The 19,222-nt window shown below is 44.3% G+C and overlaps 1 protein-coding gene across 3 annotated transcripts in view; it reads left to right on the top strand.

Annotated features, from left to right (window-relative positions):
• The window catches only part of PRKN (parkin RBR E3 ubiquitin protein ligase), a 1,304,062-nt gene that overhangs the window by 1,087,246 nt on the left and 197,594 nt on the right, over nt 1-19,222 (top strand). For all 3 annotated transcript variants that reach the window (XM_073894189.1, XM_073894188.1, XM_025866444.2), the window contains exon 8: nt 5,390-5,451. In XM_073894189.1, coding sequence (XP_073750290.1) covers nt 5,390-5,451 — 62 coding nt within the window. The remainder of the gene's footprint in view (nt 1-5,389; nt 5,452-19,222) is intronic.

The following is a 19,222-nucleotide window of genomic DNA, read 5'->3' as shown; positions in this document are numbered from 1 at the left end:
TAAGGGAAGTGGCTCAGCATCTAACCTTCATGTCTCTTTCTGTCTGTTCTTTGACCCCTCCGACAATCTCTGCCTTGTAATCTGCAGTTCCTTGAAATGGCCATTGGAAGATGCCCACCACTTTGCAGTTCCAGTGGCTTGCACTCCATGTCGGCAGGTCTAGCTCTCACTGGCTGGATTTGGCTGCCTCTCAAGATTTCAGGGTGACATCAGTTCCCTGATGGGTCTAAGAAAAGTTGCTAGTTTTCAGTTGGCCCAGATTTTCCTTTTACTGTGAGGATGGGGGTCATAACTCCCAAGACGTTCACACATCAGAGTCGAAAAAAGAAGTCTTGACCTTTGTTTCTTTAGACAGTAGATCACGTAGCAATCGTTTCAAGTAGCCGCTTCCCTTTTAAATACAGGAAATTTTTACAAGAAGTATGAGCAGGCATCATCGGACGTGGAAACGCCGTGAAAATCATTAGCAATACATTCACTTCCTAATCTTTTGGTCATCCCGTGTTCCTTTCACACACATTCAAAACTGCTGTTGGAGATAGAGATGGGGATTATTCTTGGTAAAGGAACTTGGCGGTGGGAGTAACCAATTTATCCAGGAGCACAGAGCCAGCTAGTTAACATGGAACTAGAGCTTCCATCCAGGCCGTGACTGCAGAAACTTTTTTATAAGGCATGAAACCCCCAATTTTGGTATTTCCCCAGAAGGGAACTTCTGGAATCCCTATCTCCAGTTGCTATTTTCAAGTGGTGACGATGGCTGAAGGCTTTTCCTCAGAGACAATTGGAGGAAAGGAGAAAGGAAGAGAAGGTGCTAACTCTATGCTCGAGGCTGGATTTTTGCTGAATATTTGAAGGGAAGACTTGAATCCTTCCTTGGTTTGAAGTGAACATGGCGCAGAGCGGCAGAGCAGGAGGAGAGTGAGTGGGTGGTGAGTTGGGCCTGCTGGAGCCGAGTGGGGACAGGGTGTGATGGTTGAAGAGTGAGCCCTGTTTTGAGAAAGAGACGCCGTTTCCCCTTCTAGTCCGGAAAAGTAGAGAGGGATAGATACGGGGGATCTGATTGGGAGGAGATGTGAAATTCAGGATTGGTGCACTTGAAAGCTACCAGCTGCGTTCTCTGGAAGCCAAGTCCGAGGCAGGGGGTAGACTACTGGTGTTTATTGGGATGGCACCTGGGAAAGGGGGGAGGGGCAGATCGGGCAGAGTAAGGAGTCACACTGTCATTCGGGCCTGACAGAGCCTGGGAGCAAAGGCAGCCCATGGTGGCTAAGCGGTGCCCCTCCCTGTCCTGGGCAGCAGGTTGGGGTCCCTGGAACGCATGACCTCAGATGAGGCAGCCGTCTGCAGCTGAGGGCCCAGCTCTGTCACCGTCCTGCGACAGCTCGGCCATGGTCCTTCCTTGCGGGGCGCGGGGGGCCTCACCTCCACGTTCACAAGAGCTCTACACCTGTGTCAGGTGAAATCTTACTGCGATAGAGGTTAATTAAGAAGGACGGTGATGGTTTGGAGAGTCCCCAGGGGTGGTGAGAGAGGTGCTAGCCAAAAAAAAGTGAAGGGCCAGCCACAGCCAGGGGCCTGACCAGGAGAGGGCCCCAAAGCAGCACCGCACACCGCGCTCAGCAGGGACACTGCGTCGGGGAGATGGCATGATTTCTGCTAGACTTCTAGCCTCGCTTGCTGCACTAGCAGTGACTGGCTAGAGCGGACCCAGAGAAGGAAAAGCAGGTGCGGAGTGCTGGAGAACATGAGAGGTGAGAGGTCAGAAAAGGCCACTTCACCAATAAGCAATAAGCAAAGCACCTTCATGGCTGGAGGTCGGAGCAGAGGCCTCTGGGAGGAGAAAAGGGGAGGGTAGAGCAGGAGCCCCTCCCAGGTGCCACCGTTGCCCTGCTGGGTGACCGTGAGCACATGGCAGGGGACTCATCCACTGTGGGCATGGCTGATACCATGATGACAAGACAGCCACCCATCCCTACACTTGTCACCTTCGCATCTCAGCAGCAGGTGACAGAAAATAAGGGACATGAAGTGTAGGGTACATTCGAAGATGATTTCACTCTGGAGAAAATACAGTGTGAGGAGGGCGTGGGGGTGAAAACAGGCTGCAGTTTCACACAGGGCCACCCAAAACACTCTCACTGAGAGGGTGACGTTTGACAAAAGACTTGAAGGAGGAGCCCTCCATGCAGATGTCGGGCCCAAGAGCTCTCCGGAGAGAGGAACGGCAAGTGCAAATGGCAGGATACACTAGATATTTATTTATTTATTGGAGAGAGACTGAGAACACGAGCAGGAGAGGCAGGGGGAGAGGGAGAGAGAGAATCTCAAGCGGACTCCACACTGAGCAGGGAGCCCGTCGCAGGGCTCTATCCCACGACCCTGACATCATGACCTGAGCCGAAACCAAGAGCGGGAGACTCAACGGAGTATGCCACCCAGGCTCGCCACCACAGGCACATTTTAATAGGAGCCTTTTCTCTGTCATCTTGAGAAAAGATCTCCCCTCGGGAACCTGAAGGCAGAGGACGCTGGGCACCGTGAGGATTTGACTGGTCCAAGTAGACAACCGTGGCCCCAGAAGATGACCCATTGCCATGCGCGTGGAGGCTCTGAGTGAGGAATTTGGAGAAAGCAAGAGTGTAGCTCCACCATTAACAACACTCTCCATGTAGTCCTCCTATGCCAGGCTCTTCCTTCCTCCCGGTGCCTCCACCCCTCCTCCTCACACTACTGAATTCCATGTGTGTCTTGTGTTTCTAGCTTTGTGATTTTGAAACTCGCCTTCACACGAAGTTCGCATCTGTCCATTTCCCGCGCTGATGTTCCTGTGGCAAGCGCAGTTACAGGTGCCCCTCCCGTGGTCTCTTAAATATCTTGACCCCCTCACACGTCTTCCCTTTTAACTAATGCCATATCTGTCCTTGTCTATTATATTTTATGCCACCTACCAGGTGTGCCAGGTAATTATCTAGTCTTCTGTGAAAGATGTTTATATTGGAACTCTCATTGACATCAACCCTTGAACCTTAGGAGAATGTTAGAATACAAATCCTGAAGACAGGCTAATTTTAAATTCTGGTTCTTATTTTATCTGGCATTAAAGTAAGTCAAATCAGTTTTTCTCAAATTTGAGGGATGTGAAGGGCAACGTTTTAAAAAAATCCTCTAAGGCTAATAAGGTTGAATAAAACTATTTCGCAAAAAAAAATCTCTTAAATCTGTCTAGATATAAATTTAGACATAAACATTTTATGCTTATACAACTGGAAGGCCCAAATGAAAATCAGTAAATTAGATATAAATAAAAGAACAAAACCAAAAGCATTCCAGTTAACTTCTGTGAATTTCATATCGCAGATGCTGGCATTTTGCTGAAACTAAATTGTTGCCTGGGATGCAACCAAGGCCGGGGCTGGTTGGCCAGGTTCCCCTGAACTGTGCATGCCCACATCGCTGCACCCATGGTGCCTCTCCCACGTGAACCTCCTACACTTGGTGCCAGTCCGCGGGCCCCCCGCTCGTTGGAAATGCACCCCTGGAATTCTGCCTCGGCTCTTTCCTTATGGGTTTCACAGAACCTCTTCTTCCCAAGATGATCTAAAATTCTAGCACCAAGATGAGGCTGAACTTCCACCGTAGTTCTTAGTTGAACTGTGGCTAACCGAATGATCCAGCATGACTTCTCCTAATTGTTTAGATAATTATCAGAATAGCAATTCTGATATGAACATCTCAAAAAGAACCTTCAGACCGCATGTCCGTGGCATCCAGTTGGACAAACACAGTTCTAATGTCAAGGATCTAGCTTCCTTTCTTTATAACATTGGACGTGCCAGAGGCAATTAACATACTGTGTTTTCCACCAAAATATTCATCTCAGGATTTTCATTTATTTTCTTGGTCTACGGTCAGATGGTGACATCGCCTGTTTAGATTTTGTTTATATTTTTAAAACTCTTTTGTACTACTTTGGTAAGCATTTGGAAACCACTCTCGCAAGGTATGAAATGTTATAATATCAAGGACAATGTCAAATATAACATCAAACAGCAAAACCATGTTTCAGCATTTTACGTGACCACAGAATTTCTGAATTGCAACAGACCCCGTCAAATTCATCTCTACAATATCCTGCAGAAATAGTCATTTAGCCTGTGTCTGAAAACCTACAGTTACTAGCTAATCAGGCAATGTATTCCATTTTTAAGTTAGAAATTTCTTTCTTTTGAACCAAAGTCTACTGCTGTCATTTTTGCCTCTTAGTTTTAATCCTACCTTCTAGAATAAGACACAAATCTAATCTCTCTTGCAAAGGATAATTCCTTCACCTCCGTGAAGATGACAACTCCCTCCTTCCTCAGCCTGCCCTCCCCAGATAGACGTCCACGTCCTCGGTACTTTCCATTATTCTTACATCACAAGGCTGAGTAACACGAACAACAGCACAGTGATTGCTTTGGTGTATTTTGCATACAACCCAATTCCTCAGTAGAAGCTTCAACAGATTATGTAATCCATAGATTGTATCTAAGAAGTGAGCTTTTATATCAATTTTTGTTACTACAGTTAATATCATAAATGACTACAAACTAATACGTACAATTATTCAGTTAAAAGGACAGGGATGGAACATAATTAAATGACGACTAAACATGTACTGGCATGCATACATATAATTTATTTACTTATTTCTGTTTACAACTGGGGAAAGAAAATGGGAAAGCCTGAAGAGGCTCTTACCGACCGGGTAGAACGGAGGAAGGTCACGGGCACCCTGACTATCCTGGCTTTCTTCCCAGGTCCTTTCCATAAGAGCCCCTTTCCAAACTGAAAGATAGAATCCCTCTGGCCTTGACAGAGCCTCCTGGAAGAACCAGGCAAAGTTCTAAACTACAACCAAATCCTGTGAAGATGCGGTATCCAGCTGCCCCATCTTCCTTCTTAGTTCTCTGTGTGCAGCACGCGCCCCGCCCCGCCCCCCGCCAGAGCGAGGAAACAGGATGTGGTAAATAAGCACAGTGAGCCTATACTCACCAACTCTCCCACTCCAGCCCCACAGAATCCTGGCTCTCTATGAGGGACAAATGACATGCTGGGGAGAAGTGACATGGTGGCCTAAAGGCCCACAAAGGCCGGGTCACCATCAGGAGGGAGAAAAGGCTTGGCTGCGCTCACCTGCTCCTTCCCAGTGTCACAGTGGGGGACCGGATGGCAGCTATAGTGCCCTCCGAGGTGTGGCCTTTGTGTGGTTGCTTAGAATGTGTTGTGCGGGTGGGGATCTGCGTCCCCCCCAACACTGGACGCTGCTAGTCATATGTGCACGTAAGAACCCATTACCGCACCGAATGGGAATAACGTGTTTGTGATTCATTCTGTTCTCCAACAGCTGGCTGCCCCAACTCCTTGATTAAAGAGCTCCATCACTTCAGGATTCTTGGAGAAGAGCAGGTGAGTGGGCCTCTCAAAGGCAGTGCCAGCGTGTCGTGAAAGATAGACACTAATGAGACAGTTTGGGCTCTCTCCAGGGAGGCAGAGTGTGTCTCCTGACCCTTGGCGCCCTAAAACGGGGAGGAAAGCCACACTGCAGATATGTGTGAGGACGCTCTTTCCCTCTTCTATCCATCAGACCTGACAAGTTGTTAATTGGTACATCTGCTATCTGCCGGAGCATTTCATCTCAGGATGCTGGCGGTAAGCAGGGACAACATGGTGGCAGGAGAGCCAACAAGTTAGTGTCCGGACGCATGATGGGTAAGAGACCAGGAGCCACAGACGGCCCTGACGTGATGTCTGCGTGTGAGGGCACCAGCCCCTCTCACCAGACCTCTGCACGGTGTGCACCTCCTCCGTATCTCACTGCAACTGCTTTCTCTATGGATACAAACGTGTGACTTATATACATACAAAGGCAGGCCCATTAAAAGTAGATTACTTCAGGGGTGCTGGGTGGCTCAGTCGTTAAGCGTCTGCCTTCAGCTCAGGTCATGATCCCAGGGTCCCGGGATCGAGCCCCGCATCAGGCTCCCTGCTCGGCAGGGAGCCTGCTTCTCCCTCTCCCACTCCCCCTGCTTGTGTTCCCTCTCTCGCATTCTCTGTCTCTGTCAAATAAATAAAAATAAAATCTTTTTTTTAAAAAAGTAGATTACTTCAATACTGTGGTGCTCGGTGACATGTCAGATTTTAAAGAGATGTGCTAAGTAAATAATTCAGGGTGCCGAATTACACACACACACACACATGCACGCACGCGCACTTTGCCTGTGTACAAATACATTTCTTAATCTTTGTATAGAATTACAGCTTCCATAGTATTATGTGAAATCTTGATGTCAAATTATTCTTGAAATACTCACACCAAATAGTTGATGACATGGGGCATGACCTACCTCACCCTCTCTTACTGGTTTTTACCCCCAAAGGTCATCTTTGTCACGTCTGACCAGGGAACGTGCAAAGGGAGATGAGTTTTGTCAATGAGTTTATGGTGGGGGTGTTTTTCTTTGGTATGTGTATGTTGCAAAGTTGGACGCCTGTGTCCAATGTTAGATTAAAAACAGAAAGGAGCTAATTGGGGGAGGATAAAAAAACTAGAATTATTTCCAGTTCCTTGATTTAACAGGTTTCAGAATGTCTCCTTTGTGTTTTCATACTGCCTATTCCCAGAATCCAGCAGACATAAGTGTTTCTTCAAATATAAGCAAAATCAGTTATCCTCCATTGCAGGTAAGAGTTAATAACTGACTCCCTCAAACATACCTATTTAGGAAAACACATGCATCTCCCAGCCATTTTCCTGTGAAAGCCTGAGAGATTTCTTAAAGTAAGAATTACTGATTGTTGCCCTGACATTTCTGCTCGGATAATGGAGCCTTCTCTTCTAACTTGTACCAATATTTGCAAATTATTTCCCTATTTGTGTTAGAGTCATTGGTGATTAGTAGGGAAAGAAGCCAACTATAATCATCTTAGATTTGCATACAAGTCAGGCCACTTTGCATTCTCCTAGAAATTTAATCAAGCCATAATCAAAATCAATATTATTCTGATTAGTTGTGCAACATGGGGACAAGGTGTACAGCAATATTGATCTTTATTTCATGGAAAAAAAAACACTTTTCCTTCCTTCCTTCCTTCTTTCCTTTCATTCAGCAGATACTCACTGTGTACCTCCTCAGGTGCTATATGCCATTTTCGGTTATCAGGGTATAGGAGTGAAAAAGGAATACCCATCAGTGGAAAACCGTTATGCTATATACACACAGACATGTTCAATATACATTATGCTAGGTGGTTGTTACGGCCATGGAGAAAAATAAAGCCAAAAAGGGGGTAGTGGTAGCAGAGGGAAGAGGTGAATTTTCTATAAGGTGGTCAGGAAGAACCTCACTGAGCAGGTGATTTGTGAGTGAGGACCTGAAGAGAGTGCAGGAAAGCATCCTGGTGACATCTGGAAAAGGAGCTTTCCGGATAGAGAATAAAGCGAGTACAGAAGTTCTGACATGACCCTCTGTAATGCTCATTTCACGTAAAAAGCATTATAAAATACGAGGTGTGGTTGGAGTCAGGTGGGAAGAAATCCAGGAGAGTGTGCACTGGAAGCCAAAGGCAGGAAGCATTTCTAGGAAGGAAGGAAGGCTGATCATCCGTGCTCCATGAGACCAAGCAGGAGCCGGCTGAGAAATGAACATTGGACTTCGAAACTTGGAGGTCCTTGGTGGCCTTGACCAGGGGATGGCAGGGCTGAGAGCCTGCTTGAATTGGGTTCATGTGCAAAGAAGGAAGAGGAATGGGAGAGAGCAAATACTGGTGACTTCTTCTTTGAGGAATTCAGCTGTAAAGGACAGCCAAGAATGAGGCAGCTGGGGTGAGGGAATGTGGAATCAAGACCCTTTTCTTTTTTCACACGAAAAGCTGAGGCATGTTGATGGGCCAATGGGAGTGGCTCTGTAGAGGAGTAGGGGTTGGTGATGCAGGGGAGAGGAGAGACCGTCGGGAACAACGTCCCGGCTCACAGCTGCCGAGTCGAGTCTCTACCTGAGACACGAGTAGGGACAGCTCAGCCTGGTGGCAGAGGGGACGGCTAAATATGCAGGGTGGTTGCTCCTGCTGTCCCTCTTTTCTCGGTGAGACGGGAGGGACAGTTGGCAGCGGAGAGCACACATGGGGGTAGAGCCTTCCAGGGAGATGAAAGGATAGTGAAATCGCCATTTAGGAGGGTAGGGAGTAATGAAGTTGGGAAAGGGATGAGTTTGGAGTGAGATCCATGAGCCTGGTGTCTTTCTGTCACATTCAGCTGTGTAGGCACAGGTGCAGAAAACAGAGAGTTGGGTTCAACGTGGAGTTTGGTTTTCAGCTAGGCGAGCGGAGAGGTGGGAGGAGAAGAGACTGGGATGGGAAGGGTAGTTGGTCGGTTGGCTCCAGGTCCCAGTGGGTCCAAAGAGTTTTGGGAATTTAAGGACTAGCAAGGTTTAGCTGGAAAAGCAGATGTTGGCTGAAGAATGGGATCCTTGACATGGAGATTGTGGAGGCACGCAGGGACTGGCAGTGGTGGGGCCGGGGGAGGGCTGGGGGTGCTGATGGCTGAGTTAGGACAGAGGAAGAGTTGACTGCAGAGGTTGAGGTCACGGACTCAGGAAGCCAGGGTGTCAGAAGTGTGGCCCGTGTGGACATTGACACCCTCCAGAATTACCACCAGAGCCAGCTTGGAGAGAGTTCTGTTGTCACAAACTGAAGCTTCAAGAAATGCCGTCAGGAGGGAGCAGGGAGAGAGTGGGGGCGGAGACTGGGGAGAGGGAGGTGGGGCTCAGGAGCTGCCTGCAGATGGAGAAAGAGCACCCGGTGGAGCCTGAGAGTTCGAAATTCAAGGCTAGAGGATTGGTTTCAGGAGAGAAGAGAACTGTCCCAAGACTTGGAGCATTGTGGAGCAATGCTTGGTAGTATGAAGTGTGCAGAAAACATGTGAGGGAGCGGCCGAGGAAGTGGTGTCCCAGGGCAGGAGCCAGTTTCAGGGAGGGAAGAAGGGGGGAAGGACCCTGGGAATGGATTGAAGTCACAGGGGTGGGAGTTGGGAAAGCTCAAGGACAAAGAAGGGCAAAGGGGTACACCGAGCCACGTGTCGGGGTGGGAGTCAGACTGGAGAATGACAGGGGAGCCAGGGACTGCTTTGGGGACTGATATAAATCAGATGTGTCAGCCTGGGACATTTCTATCCTGATGATACATGACAGAAGCTGGTGGCCTCAGGGCAGATGGTCCTGAGGCTCTGGAGAGAAAGCCGAGCGGTCCAGCCCCACCGCTCCTGCGGGTTGGGGTAGGGTGGCCGCTCCCTCTCCGGGAGCTGATGAAACGTGCAGGCTCTCTCTGGATGCTGGAGGCAACTTTTATCACTTGACAAAATGAAATTTTATATTAATATGTGTTACAAGTGCCCTTGGACACATCATTTCAGTCCCTCGCTGATGTGGCTTTTCCATTTGTAGAAAAGGAAGAGAAATGGTCAGCCATCTCTTAGAATTTTTGGAAATAAATAGAATTGCAAAGTGACGTGCAAATAGTAAGTGCTACACTAAAATGTTTCTGATTTAAATACTGTATACATTATTTATACTCAATCAGTAGATTGAACTAGTAGCAACAAGGTAGGCAATGAAGTAAGTGTGATGTGCACCTAAAAGTGAACTGATAAGATGAATGCAGATACTGGTTAATTACTGAATGCACTGCTGGATGGTGGAGATGCTTATCGGTCATCTAATTTCTTCATATGTGATTCCTTTCCATTTTCATCGGTCCCCAGTAAGCACTTGAGTTTTGAGATCTAGATTAAAAATAAATCATTACACACTATAAATAATTTACCTTCCTAAAATAAAAATACAATTAAAACTCCTTGGAATTTAACATATAACCCATTTACTTTAGCTTCTTGGCCCCGTGACTTGTGTTTATAATTCACGTTCATAAAGCACCTTTCATGCCCCCAAGTCCAAAGTAAATGGCAAAGATGTTATCACATAGTAGGACATAAGCGACCCCAAAGTTCAAGGTGAGCCTTAAAAGAAAAAAAACAACCCACCAGGAGTGATATCTGTCATCAGTCCATAGGGCTGTGAGAGCCTTCAGAAGAACTGCGTTTCAAAAATACCTGCACTTACACCAGCTTCCCCCACCCCAATTTCAATCAATTTTAAGGAAACAAAATTCATTTATTCAACAAACATTTTGTGAATACCTTTTTTGTACTATTACTGTGCTAGTGTTAGATACAATGGTAAACAAGGAAATCACAAGAACAAATCATGGTAAATGCTAAAAAGAAAACAGTGATTGAGATTTAACCTAATTTAGATAAGGAGCTAAGGAACCGTGAACCATAAAGGTTGAAAAGGCACCACTGTTCACTGAGCTGGGATCTCAGTATGGGATAGAAGAACATTCGAAACAGAGGGAAGTGTATGTTCAGTGACGCCCCCCCCAAGAGGTGAAGAGATTGTCCTATTCAGGCCACTAAATAAAAGCAATGTGGCCGGAAGATAATGAGCAAGAGGGGTAGTGATGAAAGATGAAGATCATCCACACCATGTAGGCCACGGTTAAGATTCGTATTTAATTCTATTTTCAATGGAAAATTCTTGAAAGTTTAAGGAGGGGGCGGGCATTAACCAAATTACATTTCAAGAATGTCAGTCTTGGTCCAATATGGACAGGGTCTGGATCAAGACAGTTGGCAGAGGAAAGAGAAAGAAGTGCATATTCAGAGGTCGGATGAAAGGTCTCAGGGATTGATTAGCTGTGGGTCAGGGACGTGAAGGAGTCCTACAGTTTTACCCTACTGAGCTGTGTAAGATGGTAGGAAGGTGAGAATGGACGTGAGGGATCCGGGGCTCAACTCTGAGCAGATGTGATAGGCCTAAAGCATTGCGGAGGAGGCAAGCTGGGGTTTGGATGTGTGTTTTGGAGTTCAGAGGAGATGGAGGTCAGGGGTCAGAGATGGAGAGATAAATGTGGGGTCTCTGGCATGCGGGCAGTATTTTATTTTTTTAAGTCTATTTATTTAAGTAATTTCTACACCCAACGTGGGGCTTGTGCTCATGACCCTAAGATTAAGAATCACATGCTCTTCCAACTGAGCCAGCCAGGCACCCTGGGCAGATGGTATTTTAAATCCATGGCAATTGCCAAATGGAGATAAAAGACAAGGAACCATGTGAACCCTAGGGAGCCCCCACATTTGGAAATGTGTTTGAGGAAATGAAAGCCCAGGAAGAGACAGAGAGGGGGAGGGGAGATGATGAGCACCACGGTGCCTCTCGAGGAAGTCAGAGAAAAATCCCCTTCCTCTGAAGGTGAGGCACTTGAGTTTGGAGGCCAGCAGAAGTACTGATCAAAACCACTTCTCAGGGACTGTAGTAAAGGATAAATAACATGTATCCAAGGGCCCCCCTGCCCTGTGCTGACTGCCCTGTCAACAGCATGTGCTTAGTGGTCCTGTTTGCAAAACCTCCAGAAGTCTCTGGAGTCACTCCTGTGAGGAAAACAGTTCGAGGGAACCCACCTTCATAGCCTCGCCCTCCTGGGGGCACTGCCACGGCCACAGAAAAGACAAGGGATGAAGCAGCCAATTGGTTTTGACCTCCTTTCCGGAAGATTGCACAACCACTGGATGTTCATCATGTCATCAGGAACATCTGAAAAAGCAAAAACTTCAGGGCACCAGGCTGGCTCAGGTGGTGGGGCATGCTCGAATCTTGATCTGGGGGTCATGAGTTTGAGCCTCACGTTGGGCATAGAGATTACTTTGAAAAAATAAAATAAATTTAAAAATTTTTTAAAAAGAAGAAAACCTCCTAAGTTGCAATCCAGGGTACAGTCTATTGCCCCAATTACATTGCAGGTGGTGTTTGATCTGTTTTCTCCTTACATCTGATTTCAAGCCATCCTAATGATTGTTTTTTCTATGCAGTGAACAAGGTCCAGCCCTTTCTCTAGCCAATTTACTCCATCAGTCGATGACAGATGTCCGGGGATAAAGAAAACATTATTAGCAACAGAACAGAGACTACAAACAGCAATGTGGCAGGCACGCCCACAGAGGCTGTCACCAACTCCCCCACGGGCTAACTACCTGCAAATGAGGAAAAATAAAATTAAGGTTACTGAGAATTTAACAAGTGTTGTGGGGTTTTTTTTTTTATTCTAATACATATAGAAAATAGGGCATCCTCTGCATAGCAAGGAGAAATGGATTCATGATAAATGTGTGTTTCTCTATAAAATTATTTGAGATTTTTTTATCCAAAGAGGAAATTCTATAATAAACTGTTTTTCATTATTTTCTAAAAGATGACTGAGGAATAATGAGCTGAAAATAAAAATTTTTTTAATAAAAAGGAAAAAAGAGAAAGTGGGCGCAGCTTGGTATTGGGAAAGGGTGGTCTTCAGAGCCACAGCCCTGATTTTCCATCCGGGATTGGGGGTGTCCTGCCTGTGTGAAGGTCAGCAAAGGACTGAACTTCTGTGTGACTTAGTGGCCTCATTTTTTAGTCCCCAGAGTAGACAGAGAATGCACTGCACAAACTAAGTGTTGGCACAGTGGCTTGGCACAGAGGAGTAGTTCAGTGAACGGTATTTCTGTCTCTCCTCCACGCGGGATTCAGAGAGAGGACGCACGGAGGGAAGCCTCTGGATGCTTGTGGCTATGACTTCAGAGAAGCCAGAATTTAGGGAGGGAAAAGCAAGACAGTCCCCAGCCTGTATAGGGGTCGTTTTGTAGCTGTACCTGAGTGCCCCCAAAAGGACGCTCTGGAAAATGCCACAGCAGAACAAAAACAGTCTTCCTTCCCAGCTCAGAGGATTTGGAAAAGCTGCCATGGAGCACCTGGATTGCTGACAAACTGTGACTCATTTTGACAGAACATTTGCCAGTTTTCTCAGATTTTCGATTTACCTAGCATTCCTGTACTTCAGATTTCCTGCAGCTTTTAAAATTTAGGTTCCTTGTTGCTTTCTTTTCTTAGGGAAGCATGCAAATCCAGTATCACGACAGAGGTCCGTGTCTTCCCACACAGGTCTTTTGGGTGGTTTTCCAGTGGTGCGAGATAGTCAGGCGCAGGTCCTTCCCAGCCTGACCCCTCGAGTGGCCACGAGTCTTTAGCATGCAGCCAATGGCCAGCAAGAAAGGGGAAGCTAGCTGGCCCTTGTGGGATTTGAACCTGAGACCCTTGCTTCATTATAGAGCAATATTCCACCCAACTCAACTCTTCTACCTACCTACAGACCACCAAAAATACAACCTCTCTTTGATTATACTCTCCCATGATTCATTATTCAGATTCCTAAAATAGCAGCTTATGGAAACTTCTAAACTTTATACTTTAAAATGAGTATTTTCCATTCTTAGGAGAATCCATGAGCATACACATAAAGACTGAATAATTTACTCCTCGAATAAATAAAATATAAACCATAGCGATTAGTTGAGATTTTTACCTAGATAGGTCGTACCAGTGGAATGCATTTTCACTATAATCTGTTGAAATACAAGAAATGTTCAAAAATGTTTTTTCCTTAGGGGCAAAGTGGTATGCTTTTTGTTAATATTAATATTTATTTTCAAAATTTTTGTGAATATCATGGTGTCCCTCTAAATTATCTTAGTTATCTGTCTGTGGATTATCCATTTTATGAAAGTATATCTATAAATTGGCCAACTAGTTTTAATAGCTTAAACAGCATTAGTTGACAGGTGAGGATGGCTATGTCTACACATACACAGATGCACACACAGTCACTCACTGTGAATCCAAAGACAAACAATAAATAAAGGATTTTTAGAGAATTTGCTTCTTTTGAACTCACCTGAGAATAGATTCTACACAGATTTAGCACACATTACTAATTAATCACATTCCTTCAGTTCTGTTCATAAAATGCTCCCCATCATTGATAAGTAAAGAAAGCCCTCACATATGCCCCAAGTAGTAGCAGCTGATTCGTATCGGTTCACTATCCCCAACTGGGGTCCATTTATCACTTTATCACTATTGTGTGTATTTTGCACTCAGATGAATATAGATATTCTACTCTACTTAGTGCTGATTTGTTACAATTCTCTAGTAAATAGGTAGTCGGGTTCTTTCAATGCATTGTCAACATTGTGCCATAAGTGGCTGAAAGGGATCCATGGAAATGTGGGCCGTATCTTGAAGGGAACCAAATAAATATCTTTAATGACACAGAGATAATCACATGTCTAATTTCTTTCCTTAGAGTATGAAGCTTTCGGTGAATACTAACTCATTACTGTCTTCAGGTCAAATGTTTGTTCTCATAAATTTCACGATGTTAAAAAAAAGAAGAAGTAATGCACTCGGTAGGCATAGGTTTTATTTCAGATGTGTGTACTTTTTAATTATCAGTAATTGCCAGGTATATAAGTTAAAATATTTGTCTTCCTTTAGAAAAGTTGTGTGCTCAAATTCTCTTGAGTGTATCACAAATAGAATGAGTATAATAAAGTCATTTTTTATAAATTCCTTAGCTAATGAAGTGAACCAATTTCATCAGTATCTGAGGCCACTATGAATGTAGTCAGCAAGAATTTCTAAAATGTTAATGGACTTTGTCCATAGGTTAACTTCTTCGTGGATAAAAGCTATCGTCATAGTAGTAAAATCGCTTAACTAAATTAAATAGACAGGTAATCTGTCGTTAAATCAGAAAATAGCCAATTGCTTGAGAGCCATTTATTTAAAATAGAAATCCATCCACCATCACTGTTATTAATTCCCGTCACCATTGATTATTTTGTTAGAAGTATTTAATTAATTGGTGCTCACTGGAGTTAGATTTAATTAATTCATCCTACAACAATTTGTTGTTTACCAGCTATGGACAAGGTACTCTAGCAAATTCAGGAGATACAAATACAAGAAAGGATGGGAGGGAGTGCAAAGGGTCTACAGTAAGGTCTGAAGGGACCGGATACTCTGGGTCCCCTGGACTCACAAAACTTAAGCAGCCAAAGATCTCTTTTGAGACAAGGACTCACACTGAGCAGAAACGTGCTTGGAATAGAAAAGGGGATGAGGGAAGAGGAAATCCAATTAAAATCCAGTTAAAATGGGTAACAAAGCTGGAAGCTCATAGAAAGTAAGTTCCACCAACGAGAAGAGGAACCACCAAGAGCTATGCTGGGTTGTACTTGTTTCTAAAGTTGCAGAACTGATTTCATGTAAAACTGTGCAACAGCAAGAAGCAAAGTTAAATTCCATACAAAGTTTTGAAGAGTTACAGAGAATGAAGAGCAGAATGACGTCCTGAGACACAAGAAAAGTATGTCAGTCAGGTGGAAACTAGAGTAACTATTTCAAAAGGAACCACATGATTAAGAAATTATACAAATACACATAAATAACAGATATTGTCTTAAGAGAAATAGGAAGTGAAAAGGAAGAAACTTCTAAAACATGGAAGTAAAGTGAGATGAGATTCCAGAAAAGTTGACAGATGGAGAAGGTGAGTGAAAAAGATCCAATGTATGTATACTAGAAATCCTGTAAGAAACACATCGAAGCAAGAAAATAGAGCAAACACTGAAAATTAAATTCAGTACAGCTTCCTTGAATCGTGAAAAATGATCAGAAAATGACCAGCACCAAGGTATAGTCTAACAAACTATCAAATTCTAAAGAAAAAAAAAAAATCCTTTGGGCATCTGGGCAAAAAGATTATCAATTCAATGTGTAAAGGAAAAAATCAGATTGTATCAAGCTTGTCCATAATGCCTTATAGCAGAAACACATGGAATAAGACAGTAAAGATGCTCAAGGAGGAAAAACTGTGAGCCAAGAACTTTATATCCAGTCCAATTCATTTTCAAGAATAAAGGCCCCAAGGAATGGTCACCCATACATAAGACCTCAGTGAATGTCTTTCCCATGCACTCCTTCTGAGGAATTTACTGGAGAATTTCCTTCTCACAAACAAAATTACTGGAAAGACATCAACATAAGGACTGGTGGCGAACATGTGTGTGTGTGTGTGTGTGTGTGTGTGTGTGTCTTTAGACCCAAGATAACATGAAAATTAAGAAAAAGAAAGCATAGTATGGAATGGCCATATGTTTCAACAATACAGATACAGTATAATTAGAAAAGCTTGGCAGAAGAAATGGTATAGCATGTAAAGATATATGTGAGGTTTTTAGTAATCATATTTGTAGATTAGATATTGGTATAGTTATTCTAATATCCTTATATATGTATGAGATCAAGCAAATGAGCTATTGTGGAATATTGTTTCCTCTTCCATCATCCTCTGTGTTAAGAACCAGTGTAGAAGAAAGGAGATACAGATGTAAAATAGCAAATGTTAAGAAAAGCCTTATAGTTCTGAAATACCTACCCTCTGAGCAAATTTCAAGTATACAATATAGTATTAGTCACTGTATTACCACTGCGCACACTAGATCTCCAGAACTTATTCATCTTGCAAAACTAAAACTTTGTACCCATTTGGGGTAGGCCAAAGTATGAAGGTTGGACAGTCCAGTGGTACAGCACTGAGCCGAGCACCTCAGAGGGGTTCGATAGATATTTATTGAACTCATTCACAGTTGCATGAGGGGATGCACATAGGGGTGGGAGGGACTGAGGAGTGCCTTGCTCTCTCACGTAAGTCTGACCAAACTCCCACTGGGCTTAAATCCAACTTCCTGCCTACTCTGTACTTTGCAGCCAGGTATTGGAGAAAAACAAAATTCTGCTGACTAGTTTTCCTTTCAATTCATAATCTCTGCCTACAAATGGGTTGTTAGTGCTGCCTAGCAATAATGCTGGCTCCCTCCATCCATTCCCTCTCCCCTGATCATTGATACCTTCTTTCTCTTCTCAAATTTCCAACACCTCCTTTGTCGGTCTGCGCCTGGGCCCAAATACTTTGCCTCCCTTCCTTTGCTGAGGATGGCAGCCTTCCCTCCTCAAGCCAAACCTTCTACTCGCCCTTGCGATCCCACTCCCCCACCTGCCCAGGGACGGAGCTCACATTTATCATGACACCCTCCTTGAAGAATTTTGTTCCCTTGGCTTCCAGGACACCTACATCCTTTTCATTTTCCACCTGCCTCATAAGCTGCTTCTTCTCAGTCCCCTTTTCTGGCTCCTTCTCATCTTCCTTACAAAGGTTAGGTAGTCTCAGCCAGCCTCATGACTGTTGAGATAACACAGAATTGGATTGTCAAATCAGACTCACAGGAATCATAGATGTAACCTTGTGTCAAGCTTTACTAATAACTTCAAGGATGCGGGTAATAATGAGGTGCACACAAGGCACCGAGAAGTGTGGGTTGTTTCTCAGCGTCTTAGGGTGTACTCTAGGCCAGACTTAATAAATGAGGTTTCAGAGAAGTTCATGGAATGATCATTAACATGAAATCTCTCAATTATATAAACTGTCTCATCATTCCCCATCACTCGAAGAATCATTCATCATGGAAGCATTTCCTGCTTAATGTATTCCATAGTTAAGAAGTCTTTTCTAGTAAATACCATTGTATGTATGTACCATTAGCATGTTTACAAAAGGATTTGACCAAGTCATCTTTCTTTCTTTCCCGGAGCCAAAAAAATGAGAAAATGCATGGGAGGCCTGATACTAACCCTTTTCCTCCCAGCCTTCCATGCACATATGATTTCAAAATTTGTATCTACCACCCACATCTTTCTCCTAAACTCCAAACTCATATATTCAATTAGCCACTCAGCATCTTAGCCATGTAGCAGTTTATCAAACTGAAGATGAGCACTAGAAATAATGACTCCTTTTCCCAACTCCCAGCCTACACACACACATGCTCATGCACACTCACACAGATGCAGACACATCCCCTTCTTATATGTCTTTCCATCTCTGTCATTCATTCTCTGTCTCCTTCTGTGTGTGTGTGTTCTTCTGTCTTCTCAGGCAAAAACATTACATTCATACTTGACTCCTTTTTTTTTTTCTCATGCCAGGTATCCAATCTGCCTAAAAATTTTGCCATTTCTGCCTTCAAAATATATCCAGCTGATCTCCCACCTCCACCACTACCTTGCTGGTTCAAGCCACTGCCATCTTGCATGTGGATCCCTGAAAACCTCCTGCCTGCTCCTCTGCTTCCTCCTTCCATCCTTGCCCATGAGAGTCAATTCTGAATATTTCAGCCAGATGGCTGTTTTTAAAAGATTAGTCAAATGATGTCACCCCACAGCTCCAAAGTCTCCCGTGGTTCCCATATCTCTCAGAATGGCAGCCAGAGTTCTCCTAGTGGCCTTCAGGGACCTGCACAGCCCAGATCCCCAAGAGCTCCCTGATGCATCTTATGTCATTTCCCTGTCTGCTGTCACTCAGCCACGCTGGCCTCTGCTGTACCTCAGAGCACCAAGCGCAGTCTGGCTTCTGCATCTTGGTACCGCTCTGTCCTTGACCGAAAAGCCCATTCCCACAGGTAGCCACATGGCTTGCTTTTCTAATCTCCCTTAGATGTTTGCTTCCATGTACCTTCTTTATTAAGGCATCCCCTATCCCCTAATCACCTCTTCAAAATTATAGTCCCCATCGTCTCCAAAATGTGCTGCTTCCCACTGAAATACAACCTTTCAGTGTTATTGTTATAGGCAGGTGGATGAGAGCAGAGGTGTCTGTTTTGTTCACTGCTGTATCACCCACAGTCGGATCTGACACACACACAGTAGACTGTCACCGAATGTTGCATAAATTAATTCACAGTTGAGCAAATTCGCTTGACTTGATCTGAGTTTAGAAGCAAATATGATCAAATAACATGAGGAGAACAATAACAGGGCTACAACAGGAATATGCTGGACACTGCACTGTGTAGTTTTATTCTGCAGGCTGGGGAAACCACAGAGGGTGTTGAGCCACGCAACGGCGTGATGAAGTCAAGGATAAAAGAAACGTGCTTTAAGAAAGAGAATAATGATGAAAGGAAAACATGAATCTCTTCTTCATCAAGCTGAATATGCTCAGCATTGCTCAGATATGCTCAGATATCATGTGGGCTGCCCACAATTAGCACAGGGTGGAATATCAGGACTCTCTTCAAAATGGCTTTAAAAGCCCATAGACTCCTGAAGAGAGGCATGAAAATTACTACTTGATGAGCTTGATAATGATGCCATAACTTAAAATATAGCTGTGTTTCCTAAAATTCGTATGAAAT

Source organism: Callorhinus ursinus, unplaced genomic scaffold, assembly GCF_003265705.2.
Source record: "Callorhinus ursinus isolate GAN/ISIS: 27379988/994484 unplaced genomic scaffold, GSC_fseal_2.0 scaffold6, whole genome shotgun sequence".
NCBI lineage: Eukaryota > Metazoa > Chordata > Mammalia > Carnivora > Otariidae > Callorhinus > Callorhinus ursinus.
This window is presented reverse-complemented; position numbering and strand designations above follow the sequence as displayed.